The 15,486-nt window shown below is 39.7% G+C and overlaps 1 protein-coding gene across 6 annotated transcripts; it reads right to left on the minus strand.

Annotated features, from left to right (window-relative positions):
• Nucleotides 1-548: 548 nt before the first annotated feature.
• LOC110488232 (uncharacterized) lies at nucleotides 549-12,340 on the minus strand. 6 transcript variants are annotated; one of them, XM_021560374.3, is made up of 9 exons: nucleotides 11,791-12,323; nucleotides 10,809-10,940; nucleotides 8,916-9,029; nucleotides 8,481-8,537; nucleotides 8,072-8,209; nucleotides 4,197-4,244; nucleotides 3,618-3,734; nucleotides 2,489-2,572; nucleotides 549-2,299 (listed from the first exon to the last, which is right to left on the minus strand). In XM_021560374.3, exons 2-9 carry the CDS (start codon nucleotides 10,902-10,904, stop codon nucleotides 2,273-2,275), a joined length of 681 nt encoding a protein of 226 aa, XP_021416049.1. In that variant the 5' UTR covers nucleotides 10,905-10,940; nucleotides 11,791-12,323; the 3' UTR covers nucleotides 549-2,272. The 6 variants fall into 6 exon arrangements, with proteins under 6 accessions (XP_021416049.1, XP_021416046.1, XP_021416045.1 ...); XM_021560371.3 differs by having other exon boundaries at nucleotides 549-2,268; nucleotides 11,791-12,298; XM_021560370.3 differs by having other exon boundaries at nucleotides 549-2,271; nucleotides 11,791-12,015.
• Between the last annotated feature and the right edge of the window lie 3,146 nt (nucleotides 12,341-15,486).

A 15,486-nucleotide genomic window follows, 5' to 3' on the forward strand; every position in this document is an offset into this window, starting at 1 on the left:
TTGTCTAGCAAAGATCAATAACCAATCTGACAGAGCTTGAAGGATTTTGAAAAGAATAAAAGGCAAATGTTGCACAATCCAGGTGTGTTAAGCGCTTAGACTCACAGCTGTAATTGCTGCCAAAGGTGGTTCTATAAAGTATTGACTTAGGGGTGTGAATACTTATGTAAATTATATAGTTCTGTATTTTATTTTCAATACATAAAAGAAATGGGGTAATAAGTGTGTTCTTTTTTTGTAATTCAGGCTATAACACAACAAAATTTGGATTAAGTCAAGGGGTAGGAATAGATTCTGAAAGCACTGTAGTAAAATGTACCAGTGTCTATTGCCTATGATCCAATGAAACTGGCTTGCTGGATAATTAACCATTTTAAAGTTTCTTACATGGTTTCTTGGTGGGGAGGGAAGGTGTGGGTGGACAGATGGGGACTGAGGGGGGGAATGGGTTTGGATTATTTCTGTATGTATTTCTTTGATTGTTTTTGCACCTGTAACCCCCCCCCCCCCCCCCCCCTCTGAAAAAAATTATATAACTAAATAAAAAGTTGGCTCTGAAAGACTTACTTTATTGCATGTTAACAGAAATACCCATATCAATAGCACAGTCAAACACATTGTAAATAAACAGCAAACCAGACCTTTAGAACATCAACACATTCTCCAATGCTGCCCTCTAGTGAGGACAAGGCATCAGTGGACCATGCACAAATATTACAGTAACAGCAGTGACTTTTCTTCACAATGAAAAGAGGTGGTCGACAAGTGCTGTAATGTCGCAAAAGGAAGAACTGCAAAAGTTAGTTCAGTGGTCAACAAGGGCTGGAATGACACAAAAACAAGTACTACAATGTCAGTTAGCTTTTGGTTAAAATGTCAAATGGACATTCATTTTATTATTTTTTTAGGGCAGTCCAGAATATTCTTACTCTTTGAGTATTTTAGTATGTCTAGAATATTAGAGCATACGCAAGAGGCTCTTTTGCTTTGTTAGAGCAAATTGTTCAATAAAAAAACAAGTAATAAATAAACAAATAAAGAAAGTAGATATTCAAACAAATGCAATACAAGTCAGGTTTCTTATGATGGAATCATAACACACACGGAAAAGGTTAGGCTATGGTAGGGATCAATTACGTATTCTGTGTGTTGATGTGGCATGTAACAGTATTTGCTTGCTTTTTTCTAATGTGTTCATCAGTGTTCATCTACAACTATTCTATATTCTAACATGATACAATCCTCTCAATGAGCACGACAATACATTGCCAGCATTGGTTGGTTAGCTTGGTAAGTGATTAGAGCTGTGAAATCATTCACTTTAAAATACATGAATGTGCAAAACTAGACTAAAAACAATGAACAGAATTATATTATGTAAAGCAAGAAGCATCATATTATGACACGGTAGTGATAAAGGCGTGTATTATTTGGTCTCAAAAAGTGTGATGCCACCAAAGAACAACAAAAGAAGCAATGAAAGTATACCTACATATAATTTTACATTAGCTTCAGTTAGTCCCTAGAATCCTCCAATCCATGCAGTGACAGTGTTAGAAACTAAGACCTTGATTAGTTGATTATTTGAAACTGCTGTATTAGTGTTGGGCTAGAACAAAAGCCTGCATACCCTCCTCAGGATCAGAGATGTAGAACCCCTGTCCTATATGTTCATCCTTCACTTTCTGCATCCATGATAATACTTATAATCAGTCTCGTAGCTTTGCAAACATCCTCAAAATGAATAACATTGGTAACAATTGACATTTTCTTCCCATTTTATATAGCTTAATAATTACTGAGGCAATACAGGTTTGAGTGCCTTCATTTACGGCAAAACAGTTATATGTCATTCATGAGAATTTGTCCTGCCAGTCACCACACCATCTCCTTAGAAAGCTGAATTCCCAATGAACCCCTAGCCCCTATACCCTATACCCCTTGGCATTCCTGTAGATCTGAAAGGATATGAAAGGTTTGAACAGTATGTAGGCCAAATGCTTCACCTTGCCTTTAGGTAGGCTGGGTGGAATTTCCACCACCTATCTAATCGTTTCAGATCTACAGAACTGTCTAGGGCTCGATTTGGAATTCAGATTAAGACCAACACTGTTGCGCATATAATCCGGCCCAAGTGGCTGGAGTGGAGGATGAAGGAGGTTTGGTTTAGGGCTCAGCCGCCTCGATGGGCTCCACCTGTGGGTCAGTGGGGGGAGTGGAGACCTCCTCTACCTGGTCGGAATCGGGTTCAGTGACAACAACGGCCACCTGCTTAAGGAGAGAGGCGGAGAGAGAAAGACTGAGAAAGAGACAGTTATTATATTGACATGTAATGTTTGACATTAGAAGAATCTATTACTCGAACACATCAAGGTAATCAAACCTCAAGAGATGCACAGTAAATGGTAGCTAACAGTGCTAAATGGATAAGCCATTTTAGGCTGGCACTATATGGTAGGCTAACCCCTCCGGGCTAGCTAGGCCCTACCTGAGATGCTGCAGCCTGCACAGCAGGGGGACCTGCCGGGGGGCGAGTCTGGGGGTAGGCTGGGCGCTGAGTTCCACTGGATGACTAGAGAGAGAGCAAGAAAGAGGAAGTTAAAGGGAGAACAAGACATAAACTTGTGATGTTCAGTATCTATATGTAATAGAGGGTTCACCCTGCCATTTTTTTTAATACATGAAGGGTATCATTTTTGTTTTCTTAAAAAAGGCACAATTTGCACTGAAAGAACTCACAAACTTTGAAGTAAAATGTCTTAAAACTTCCCATACAACAAAGTCCTTAAGAAGGTGGCAATTATTTATGCACATATGGGGAATTCAGATCCGACTTCTCTCCACATGTATTCTGACCAGTACGCGTTTTGTGCCCGCAAGGGATGCGTACCCTTATTGTTATAGTTTTCTCCTCTTCCAATATTTAATGGATTGAACAACTGAATGGCAACTTTCAGGATAATCAAACCACTGTATTTTGTATTCCCCAATATATTTTGTCAGTAAAGGCTCTCCAAACCTGTTTTTTTAAGTAGGTAGATCCCTAAATATGTTCCTAACCCTTAATAATGTACAGATCGGATACTTTTTCAATTTACCAATTGGTGCTAAAACTGAGATATGCATAGGCCTATAATTGTATGGCTTTCTTTCATTGATCCCTAATATTCTGATCCCGTTCTCTCAATATATTATAGTGACTGTCAAGAATATTTGAATTAAAGGTGCACCGTATTTAAAGGGATGGCTTTAGATAACTGAAAACCACATTGAATGAAAAGTCCATGAGGAAATCAGTTGGCCAGCAAGTGGGAGGGTTTTCAGCAGTTTAATTAAATGTATTCAGTGTGCATAAGGGAGCCACTCTCAAAGAGCTTGTTGCGCACCTGCGTAAAGTAAGTCTGAATCCCAAATACTGAGAAGCGCAGGAAAGGCAAACATTTCCTAAGTCTGAATTGAGCCCATATAAAATAAATAGATTGAAATACATTTTCACATGCAGCAAACACCATCTGCAGTGTTCTAAATTGTTACAGTTTTTAAAATCGCAATGCCCGGGTAGCGCTGCACATGTTTAGAATGCCCTTTCCCATGTGTTCTGTTATATGTGGGTTCACCTGCATTCCACCACTTGAGGCCAGCACACTGAGGCCAAACAGCATGGCTGTGATGCAGATGATCAGCTCCAGAATAAGGAAGATAACCAGAGTACCTATGATGCCGTCAATCAGGAGCTACAAGAAACCACCCATGCGGGCGAGAGACAGGTGATGAAAGGCATGCGGGATGGACAGTGGTATTGTGGTCCAGAGAGAAATGCTTGATATTACAGTAGCATCAATAAATTCCATACAGCATCAAATGAATGCAATTGCGGGATAAAACACATTGTCCAAAAAGCAAACTATAATGTCAGATCTTATTAATCAATTAATTTAGCAAGATAATACAAACAGATGTCAAACTAGGCCTTTTGAATAGCCAAATAAATCAACCACATGACAGTGAATAAAATGTATAACAACTAATACCTATCTAAACTTACAATTGGGTAAGATGTTATTTAAAACTTTTGCTGCAATACCTTTTCGGGTAATGCTTTGTTATAGTACCTATACGAACAAGGCAGAAATACTGCAACCTACCAAGTGTTAGCATTGACCAGAACATATCTACAATAGTGGTCAACTACTTACTTTACATTTCATTTCGATCAGCCCAGTGCATTTCCTGAAACAATGTTGCTGCAGTAAACAGTAAACACAAAGAAAGACATGTTCCATTTTGAAGAACAATAACACTTTTTCCCTTGAAACTACATTAACCTAGATAAGATACTCATATGGTGTTTCTATTCTATAAACAGAAACTCTTCATATGTTCTTACATATTTTTTTACTTTAAAATATGGCAAAAATACAATAGATGATTGGCTGTATCATCAATTAAAACCTTAATAGTGTCATCAAAAATAGAAATGTCATTTACATTCAATTCTAGATCCCACACAGGTTTCGTACTGTTCTATATGAGGACTAAGTTTGAGCAGTCGTGTTAGCACAGTAGAATATGTGTGTATGCTACCTCCTATGCAGACACAGAATAAAGTGGGTCAAAGACGTTGATGCATGACCCCATTTTGACATAGCTCCCACCATAAATAGTTTAGGCCAAATTGTTCCATTGCAGCCTTTTTACAGTTTAGAACAATGTTGTTAAAATTGGTCAAAGCCTTGCCACAATAATCAAAATCCAAAACTCCTTTGCTGAATTTTTTTTAAAGGTCGTTTTTAATCATTCTAGGTAATACCAAACCCTAAAACACTTATTACATGTTTCATCAATGATTGCTCTAATTTGCTGTTTTGTTTAAACAATAATGACATTTAAACAAGTATTTTTGTTGTGGTACTGATATCTACTACTAATATGTGATGTGGCAGAAAAAGAAAAGCCTGCACACTTAATTGACACATTTAAAGTTGTTGTGGGGTGTTTTTTTTTAGATATTCATATGTTTTTATAAAGTGGTCATAAATCATGTGTAATGGGAGCAATGTTGAAATATAGGCCATTAAACAAATCCACTTGGTGGCCAAAATAAAGGTATGCATGTCTGCCAGTATTTCCTGGTGGAGATTGGAGTGCCTAACTCAAAACAAAAACATATTTGTGTAGATGAAATACTCATGAAAACCATGTAACTGATCCTCTCCGTCATTACTGTATGGTTTGAAGCTGGGTGCTGTGCTGAACCAATTAATCAACTAATGTTTTTAATGCTTATTTTACAGAAAACTTTGCTTTAATCAGATGTACTGTATATAGGCCACACGTTGCTTTTAACTAGCAGCACATAGCAAAGGAAAATATACACTGACTATACCAAACATTAGGAACTGCTTCCTAATATTGACTTACACCCCCCCACCCCCTTTGCCCTCAGAACAACAAAGATTTAAGTGCCTTTGAACGGGGTATGGTAGTAGGTGCCAGGTGCACCGGGTTGTGTCAAGAACTGCAAAGCTGATAGGTATTTAATGCTCAACAGTTTCCCATGTGTATCAAGAAGGGTCAAACACCGAAAAGGACAGGCAGCCAACTTGACACAACTGTGGGAAGAATTGGCGTCAACATGGGCCAGCATCCATGTGGAACGCTTTTGACACCTTGTAGATTGAAAAAGGTGACATCAATGAGGGATTATAGCTTTCACCTGGATTCACCTGGTCAGTCTGTCATGGAAAAACCTTAATGTTCTTAATGTTTTGAACAGTGTATAATATCTTGAGCAGATAAGTGTGCGCAACACAGATTTACGCATTCATCTTTGCTCATTTAAGTTAAGCGTGCTGATCTCATGTCAGAATACCGCCTTGAGTGAAGACATTACACTAATACTTCTAATAGATTTTTTTATATAGGCTATTGTTGGATGCAACAACCCTTTTGCTCTCTATAAAAATTGAAATGTTTTTTCTGAAATCCCGGTTGGAGGATCCCAGAATCAGGAGGGAACAGGCAGGATATCCGGAATCCTCCAACCAGGTGTCTGAAAAACCAGGGAATTTATTAAAGTTCCAGGAATTCTGCAACCCTAGTCCTGAGCAAACATTGTTTCAGAAAATGCATATCAGCAACTGATACAAATCTATTCAAACAACAACGGTAACGATCTTTCAAAACATTTGTCAGAATAAATTAAAGAACTACCTTAAAATTATATGAATTCAGCAAATGAGTTGGGGAATTTTACATTGTGACTCTGATTATATGTATTTTGACCACATGAACTCTCAAGGGGGAGAATGTGTGACATGGTAAGCTACTCAATCAAGATGACCGAGAAGGTTGACTAAACAATGATGACTACATCAAAATTCAGCCTGCACTTCATTGTTTCTTCCTAAAATTATGCAATTCTTTTAGACGCTTTTTTAAATAATGTTATTCAATTTGCAAATGTATGTAAAAAGTTTGGGGTCAATTAAAAATGTTCTTGTTATTGAAAGAAAAGCTTATTTTTTGTCCATTAAGATAACATAAAATTGATCTGAAATACAGTGTAGACATGGTTAATGTTGTAAATGACAATTGTAGCTGAAAACTGCAGATTTTTTTATGGAATATCTACATAGGCTTACAGAGGCCCATAATCAGCAACCATCACTCCTGTGTTCCAATGGCACGTTGTGTTAGCTAATCCAAGTTAATCATTTTAAAAGGCTAATTGATCATTAGAAAACCATTTCGTAATTATGTTAGCACAGCTGAAAACTGTTGTTCTGGTTAAAGAAGCAATATAACTGGCCTTCTTTAGACTAGTTGAGTATCTGGAGCATCAGCATTTGTGGGTTCGATTACAGGCTCAAAATGGACAGAAACAAAGAAGTTTCTTATGAAACTCGTCAGTCTATTCTTGTTCTGAGAAATTAAGGCTATTCCTTGCAAGAAACTGCCAAGAAACTGAAGATCTCGTACAACACTGTGTACTACTCCCTTCACAACTGAGCAAGAGGACAAGTACATTAGAGTGTCTTCTTTGAGAAACAGACGCCTCACAAGTCCTCAACTGGCAGCTTAATTAAATAGTACCCGCAAAACACCAGTCTCAACGTCAACAGTGAAGAGGCAAGACTGGGATGCTGGCCTTGTAGGCAGAGTTCCTCTGTCCAGTGTCTGTGTTCTTTTGCCCATCTTAATCTTTTATTTTTATTGGCCAGTCTGAGATATGGCTTTTTCTTTGCAACTCTGCCTAGAAGGCCAGCATCCAGGAGTTGCCTCGTCACTGTTGACGTTGAGACGGGTTTTGCGGGTACTATTTAATGAAGCTGCCAGTTGAGGACTTGTGAGGCGTCTGTTTCTCAAACTAGACACTCTAATGTACTTGTCCTCTTGCTCAGTTGTGCACCGGGGCCTCCCACTCCTCTTTCTATTCTGGTTAGAGCCAGTTTGCGCTGTTCTGTGAAGGGAGAAGTACACAGCCTTGTGTTAGATCTTCAGTTTCTTGGCAATTTCTTGTATGGAATAGCCTTAATTTCTCAGAACACGAATAGACTGATGAGTTTCAGAAGAAAGATCTTTGCTTCTTTACATTTTGAGCCTGTAATCAAGCCCACAAATGCTGATGCTCCAGATACTCAACTAGACTCAAGAAGACCAGTTTTATTGCTTCTTTAACCAGAACAGTTTTTAGCTGTGCTAATATAATTACAAAATGGTTTTCTAATGATCAATTAGCCTTTAAATATGATAAAACTTGGATTAGCTAATACATGCCATTGGAACACAGGAGTGATGGTTGCTGATAATGGGCCTCTGTAAGCCAATGTTGATATTCCATTAAAAATCATCAATTTCCAGCTACAATAGTCATTTGCAACATTAACAATGTCTACACTGTATTTCCGATCAATTTTATGTTATTTTAATGGACAAAAAATGTGCTTTTCTTTAAAAAACAAGGACATTTCTAAGTGACCCCAAACCTTTCAACGGTATTGTATGTAATAATTGTTTATACGCAAATTGATGTAATAATTCAAGGTATACTGTTAGAATGACTGGTTACCACGGCATGCAGCTCCAGTCTCCGGCAGTGTTCACAGTGGTAGGAGTCCTGGCGGTAGGGCAGGTGTTTGGACATCAGGCCCAGAGCAGCCGTGGAGAAGGCAGCACTAATCAAGTGCAGCACCAGGGTACATTTCACCTGGGGAGAGAGTACACCACTACACTGAATACGCCCAGATTGACAGAAAATATTATACATTGAAAGTTATTTTTTGGGGGGTTTGTGTGATTTCTTATAAATTGCCTACATCACTCACAAATATCAGTGGTCACACTGCCACAACAGGAGTAAACATACCTCCAAGAATGGTGTGCAGCATTTCGGGATAATGTGTTGTTCGGTACATACTGTTGAAAAATGCAGCAAAAAATGTAACCAGCTGAATGTGCACCAATTGCATTATACCCACCCAAAAGAGAGAAGGCTTCCTGCCCGCGTGGACAAGGACCGACCCAGACAGGATGAGCTGTGGAAGTATACCCATAACAGAATAAGACACATGACTCACAGGTCAGATTACACACCTATACAGAGATTAAAATAACTAATTCAACAAAATAAATGATCTATTCTAGAAAAGCCTGCAGGAGGGTAGCTCTCCAGGAGGAGGGTTGGCCCGATCTGGCCTAAAGACACTCTGCCAATGTAGAGGGCGCTGTTGTAATAGTTGATACTTGGCCAGTAAATTCTGACTGGTACATGTCATCTGGAGTAGGTAGAAGTTGCCCTTACTAACTGATATAGGGCTGGGATTGATTTTATTGCCCTAATGGTTAAGATTAGGATTGGGGGTAGGGACATCTAATTGTAGATCTTTGGTTGTGGTCAGCAATGGCTCACTCACCTGTAAGACAACAATCAAAAGGACAGCGACATCACCAGTGAAGTGGATCTCGTGGAGCTGCAACACAGAGGCGCTCAAGCAGAGGACAAGACACCCGATGATGATCTGGACGGCCTGAGACAATACATTAAGAACTCTCATCAGTACCATTAAAAGGACATTATGTGGTTCGATGGCTCATCTACAGCAAAGTGTTTGGTAACCCCATAGTTGTGTTCAGCAGGACACACCATAGCAAAACATTTTGAAATTCGAAAATGGAATTGGGCCTTCACTATTATGTCCAGAAATCACTCCCTGATTAATTGTTTTCCTGTTTCATTTGGTGCCTACTGAACAAGACCCAGTTATGGGTTTGATTCAGGCTGGGAATATAAGAGTCTCCTAAATGAATATATTATCATTATATTATAAGGTATTGTGATGATGCTTTATTCTACAGTACAGAATTTAAGCTGTTATTGATTCATATCATATCCTTATAGTGTATCACAACCATCTGTATTGATGACTGGAGTATTGGTGTCGCTGAGGGGTCTTTGACCTGGTTTGCTAACTACCTCTCTCAAAGGGTGCAGCATTTAAAGTCAGAACATCTGCTGTCTCAGCCACTGCCTGTCACCAAGGGTGTACCACAAGGCTCGATCCTAGGCGCCACGGTATTCTCAATTTACATCAACAACATAGCTCAGGCAGTAGAAAGCTCTCTCACCCATTTATATGCAGATGATACAGTCTTATACTCAACTGGCCCCTCGCCAGAATTTGTGTTAAAAGCTCTACAACAAAGCTTTCTTAGTGTCCAACAAGCTTTCTCTGCCCTTAACCTTGTTCTGAACACCTCCAAAACAAAGGTCATGTGGATTGGTAAGAAGAATGCCCCTCTCCCCACAGGTGTGATGACTACCTCTGAGGGTTTAGAGCTTGTTTAGAGCTTGAATAAAAGTACTTGGGAGTATGGCTAGAAAGTACACTGTCCTTCTCTCAGCACATATCAAAGCTGCAGACTAAGGTTAAATCTAGACTTGGTTTCCTCTATCGTATTTGCTCCTCTTTCACCCCAGCTGCCAAACTAACCCTGATTCAGATGACCATCCTACCCATGATAGATTACGGAGACGTAATTTATAGATCGGCAGGTAAGGGTGCTCTCAAGCAGCTAGATGTTCTTTACCATTCGGCCACCTATTGTCCTTATAGGACACATCACTGCACTCTATACTCCTCTGTAAACTGGTCATTTCTGTATACCCGTAAGCAAGACCCACTGGTTGTTGCTTATTTATAAAACCCTCTTAGGCCTCACTCCCCCCTATCTGAGAAACCTACTGCAGCCCTCATCCTCCACATACAGCACCCGTTCTTCCAGTCACATTCTGTTAAAGGTCCCCAAAGCATACACATCCCTGGGTCGCTCCTCTTTTCAGTTCGCTGCAACAAACACTCAAACTAGACAGTTTTATCTCAAGCTCTTCATTCAAAGACTCAATCATGGACACTCTTACTGACAGTTGTGGCTGCTTTGTGTGATGTATTGTTGTCTCTCCCTTCTTGCCCTTTGTGCTGTTGTCTATCTCAACAATGTTTGTACCCTGTTTTGTGCGGTTACCATGTTGTGTTGCTACCATGTCGTTGTTATGTTGTGTTGCTACCATGCTGTGTTTTCATGTGTTGCTGCCATGCTATGTTGTCATCTTAGTGTTGTCTTTATGTAGTATTGTGTCGTCTCTCTTGTCCTGATGTGTGTTTTGTCCTATATTTTTATTCCCAGCCCCCATCCCCACAGGAGGGCTTTATTGTCGTTATTGTAAATAATAATTAGTTCTTAACTGACTTGCTAGTTAAATAAAAAAAACAACAACATTTAAATGCCTATGTGAAGACGTCACTCACCCCCAAGGTTTTAGGCTCCACCTTCTGGAAGGAGCCCACTTGTCCTGAGGTGAGATTGCTAGTGGGAGGCAGGGGGTCCTGGCTTTTGAGGCCCATGTTGTCGAGGCTGACAAGGCTTTAGATGCAGAAAAGCTACACAAAATGGCATAGATAAACAGTAATGAACTGAGAAAATGATGGACAAGGCAATGAATGAAAGCTGCAGTAAATTACTAGAGGAGTATACAAAGATGAAAATGGTTATGAGGAGGGGAAAATGTATGTTTTTTGAGGAGCCCAGCAATAATAAAGACAGCTAAAATGAAACTGCAGGAAATCTTTTTGCAGGATAATATGAGGAATTTGGGATACTTCATTGACATTGGTTGTAAACACGCCATCTTTCGTTTGAACAAAAATGCATATGTATTAGTGGGCAAAACCTGCAATTTGTCTTGACAAAGGTTATTATGAACTCTGGGAACAACAGGCAATTACAGGTCATTGTGATCTTGAACATGCAGGCTCTCAATTACATTTAAAAAATAACAAATATATGACGTAAATTATCAAGAACTCTTCGTTAACATAAATCAATATCATGTTTGCATTCCAATTAACTTCAAAATATTTCAGAGGGAGGTAAATTGAGACGTCTGCCGCTGGTGACAAAAGAGCAACATCAGGACCGCAGTCGATTTTGGCAATTCTCCAAACCCTGTACTGCGCCATCATCACACAACTTTAACCCATGTGAGGACGAGCTCATCACCATACTATAGATTATCTTCTTCACAAACATCGAAGATAAAGCTTTAGTCAGAAAACCGATAAATATCTGCAATGTTCTGTGGTCGTCAAATTAGATAAATACGGGTAGGATATTGTAAATGTAACCATACACCTGCTAATTTGGGCTACATAAGACAGGAACGTGCTACGTCATGTCCCAGTTAGTCCATCTCACAAAGCATGCCGCATTAAAGTGTGTATTCTGTCTTACCTCCTCTGGTTCGAACAAGAAAGTTATTCCTTAATTTATTTTCTGATTTATAATGTCGATAAGGCGCGTTCAGCTACTCCTAACGCGTTGGTGTTGATGGGAGCTAAACAAAATAACTAGCGGAGACGCAATGCGTGTGTGCTGTAGGTGGATGGGACGTTTTTCACTGCAGTGAGGCGCGGGATGCGCTGCTGCACCGAACTGCGTGTGCATGTGTGCGCGTGTGTGCTGCGGCACTCTGGAAGAAAGACATGCATGACTCATGCTTTTTTTAAAACTTGCATAGCAATGGAGTAGTTGAGATGAGACCGGTGTAAAATAAAATAACATATATTCACTATTTGCTGCTAGACCAGAGAGATAAAAATCAGAGAGATAAAAACGCCTGTAGTTAATAGTGATCAAACGTATTCCCAAAAACGCAGCACAGGGGCAATGTCCTACATTTTTATCGGACATTTATCCCAAATTTTTATCTGATGCAAGACGACAAGCATCAGGGCGGTTCTATACTCAATGCAGGTATCCTGTATAGTAGCGTGGTTTATGCAATCTAAACTCAAGGACATGTGAAGCTTTACCTAAGGGGGGTTCCTCTGCTCAGAGGCATGCCAGATTTTACAACGCCTGGATATACATTTTATGTATCTGCTAACCACATCATATGTTACAGCAATTCCTGTTTTGCATGTTATTTTGGCTGTGTCCCATATCAGTTTGCAAACAATGTAAAAAATATATAATTGAGTTAATAAAGCCGCATACAAACATGGTCTCTTTTTTGTTTTCTTGAGTAAGGCAGCTCCAAAAGCAGGTGTTTCAGCCTAGCTCAGTGCTTTCTGTGGAGGTGAGGCAAGCCAGCAGAAAATATGGAGCATTGCACCGTGATTGGCTCAGTGTTCTGTCACCCATGGAGACACTACGTCAGCACCAAGTCTAAGGGTAGACCTAAACAATTCTAGCCCCTGGGGTGCTGCCGTAGAGTTACATTAGAAGTGCCCATCCAAGAAGGCTCAAGGTCATTGGCCACAGATAAAATGACATCAAATCACATTATATGTACAGTAGCTTTGATTGGACTGATCATGTCAACATCATACTTTCAAAATCTTAGCTAGCAGTCATCATCATAAATCAAGTCGACAATCTACTGGCAAATCCTTTTTAATCCTTGTCATATGAAGAGAAATAATGAAGAGAAATTATAGATAAAATGTTTCGGTGCTCATCGGCCATTGGACATAAACATTACACAACAAATTCAACAATGAGTGGTTTGAAAGGAATCCGTGGCTAACTGCAAGCATTGCAAAGCGATCATTAGCCTGCTATTCAGTGGAGTGGCTGTGTGGTCCCAAGTCTAAGATTAAGGGTCTCTTCTCCTAGTTTAAAATTATAAACATTCAACATTGACCATGCTGTCAATTAAGTATGATTTGTGCCATGCTCAAAAGAACTGTTAACTCGGAACTGCAAAATCTGACTTTAGTGAGTTCAAGACAACTGGGAACTTGGGAAAAAACGAGCTACTACTGGGAAAATACATTTAAGTACGTTTAAGTTTCTAGAGCTACGACCTGAAGATCACTGACATCATAACGATTCAACCCTTTTTCTTCTTTGAGTTCCCAGTTGTCTTGAAAGCACCATAAATCCAGAGAATGGCAGACTTTGATGACAAAGTTTGATGACAAAATTTGCCCACGAAGGAATGTCGCTCCACCTTCCTGTTCAAGTGTGCACAGCACAACAAGGAAAGTCCAAAAATGTATTGTATGCTGCTGCATAAATGATGTAATATGCCAAGGAGATATGTATACTGTAGCTAAGAAAGTAATACTAAGTATATGTTGTGTAGTAAGCTGTTAGTAAGCCTTGTGCCTCACCCTAAGAATTTGGTCTATTTTCACCCCTTAATTCCACCTACTGTTCTGACTTGTTGGTGCACATGTAGCCTATAACCTGTTTCTGAGAAAAATAATCATTGAATATTGTAAGAGCCTTCATTGTTTGCTTATATGCCCCCTTTATTTATCCTACAGTTCTGCTTTGGTGTACAGGGAGAACACTGTAAGAACGGCCCATGTTCTGAAATCTGTCGCTATACATTTCAAATGTGCTGAACAAATAATTATATTGACTACGTCTATCCTAGCTTGCTCATTAATGTCTTACACTTGGAACAAACCAACAGCGTCATGGCACAAAATAGTATGTATTCATCTGGATATGTATGCAGCCAAAGTTCAACATTCACCTTCCGCTACCATTTCGGTCAAGCCATCTAGGCATACAGTTTGAAGCATACAGTTTGATGCATATGTTCGATAAATCCAATGTATGCACCACACCGAAAGCTCTGCAACTGCCTCTACAACGCAATGCTGCAAGGCAAACAGTGTTTCATTGGAAATTAATGTAATTCTGGTGTACTAAAATGCAATGACGCTGTCGGTGTGATCAAAGTGTTACGGATTACGGACTGCCTCTTATACGCTTGTCGTCCCTTTATGCCATAGTTTGTACTTCTCAATTGTCAGTAGAAACCACATTTTTTTAAGCAAGTCAGCCATATCAGCTATGTTTTTTTAAAAGGCAGTAAATGAGGCTGAATGAACTGTTTTGCTGCCAGATAAGGCTCCGCTGATAGACAGGTGTAGTAGTGGTAAGGTGTTGGGATTGCTGTTGGGGCTCTGCTGTTGGGAGAGCTTTATGTAGGGCTCCCGGGTCGCGCAGCGGTCTCAGGCACTACATCTCAGTGCAAGAGGTGTCACTACAGTCCCTGGTTCGAATCCAGGCTGTATCACATCTGGCCGTGCTTGGGTGGAGCAAAATTGACCCAGCATTGTCTGGGGTAGGCCGTCATTGTAAATAAGAATTTGTTCTTAACTGACTTGCCTAGTTAAAATACAAATGTAGGCCCTAACAATTGTGGGCAACGTTATAGTGCAATTTTAGTGTTGTGTAAGTGGCTTTGCTGGCATGCATCCCACACACACAAAAAAAATCCCCCCCCACCAAAACAGATGTCTGCCCGCTTCCCTTTTTAGTTGAATTCTCCTGCACTTTCTCTCTCCTCATTAATACATCTCCAACAGCATCCTGTAGAGGTGTGCTAGGCATGGACAATCTAAATATTTTGCGACACTGCATTTGGTAAAGTGGGCACTGTTTATCACCGGGCGACATCAGCACTCACCTAAATAGCCCTCATGCCACTGGGTGAGAGAAGTTTCGATGTTTTTAGGCAGAACAATTTTTTATTTTTTAACATTTTGTTGTCATTATTGTGATAGGCTCATGTTTTACAGGTATAGAGTACCCTCACTATTTATTTTGCCGGGATGCTATACCGGACCGTACCGCTTTATATTCACTGCTTGTAGTGTATGTACAGTAAAGTGCTACCCCCTTCAGTAACAGAACTGGCCTTGCAAAATTCAAATTAATTGGGCATTAGAGAGGCCCAAACTTTGTTCTTTGGAGCTGGTTTTCCTTATCCTTAAAGGCAGATTAATCATGTAGGCCACTAGCAACCATGCACAAAACATTAAACTGAACAAAAATATAAATGCAACATGCAACGATTTCAATGATTTTACTGAGTTACGGTTCATATAAGCAAATGAGTCAATTTAAACAAATTCATTACGCCCTAATCTATGGATTTCATATGACTGTGCAGGGGCACGTGGT

Source organism: Oncorhynchus mykiss, chromosome 30, assembly GCF_057628025.1.
Source record: "Oncorhynchus mykiss isolate SJ-2025 chromosome 30, ASM5762802v1, whole genome shotgun sequence".
Lineage (NCBI taxonomy): Eukaryota > Metazoa > Chordata > Actinopteri > Salmoniformes > Salmonidae > Oncorhynchus > Oncorhynchus mykiss.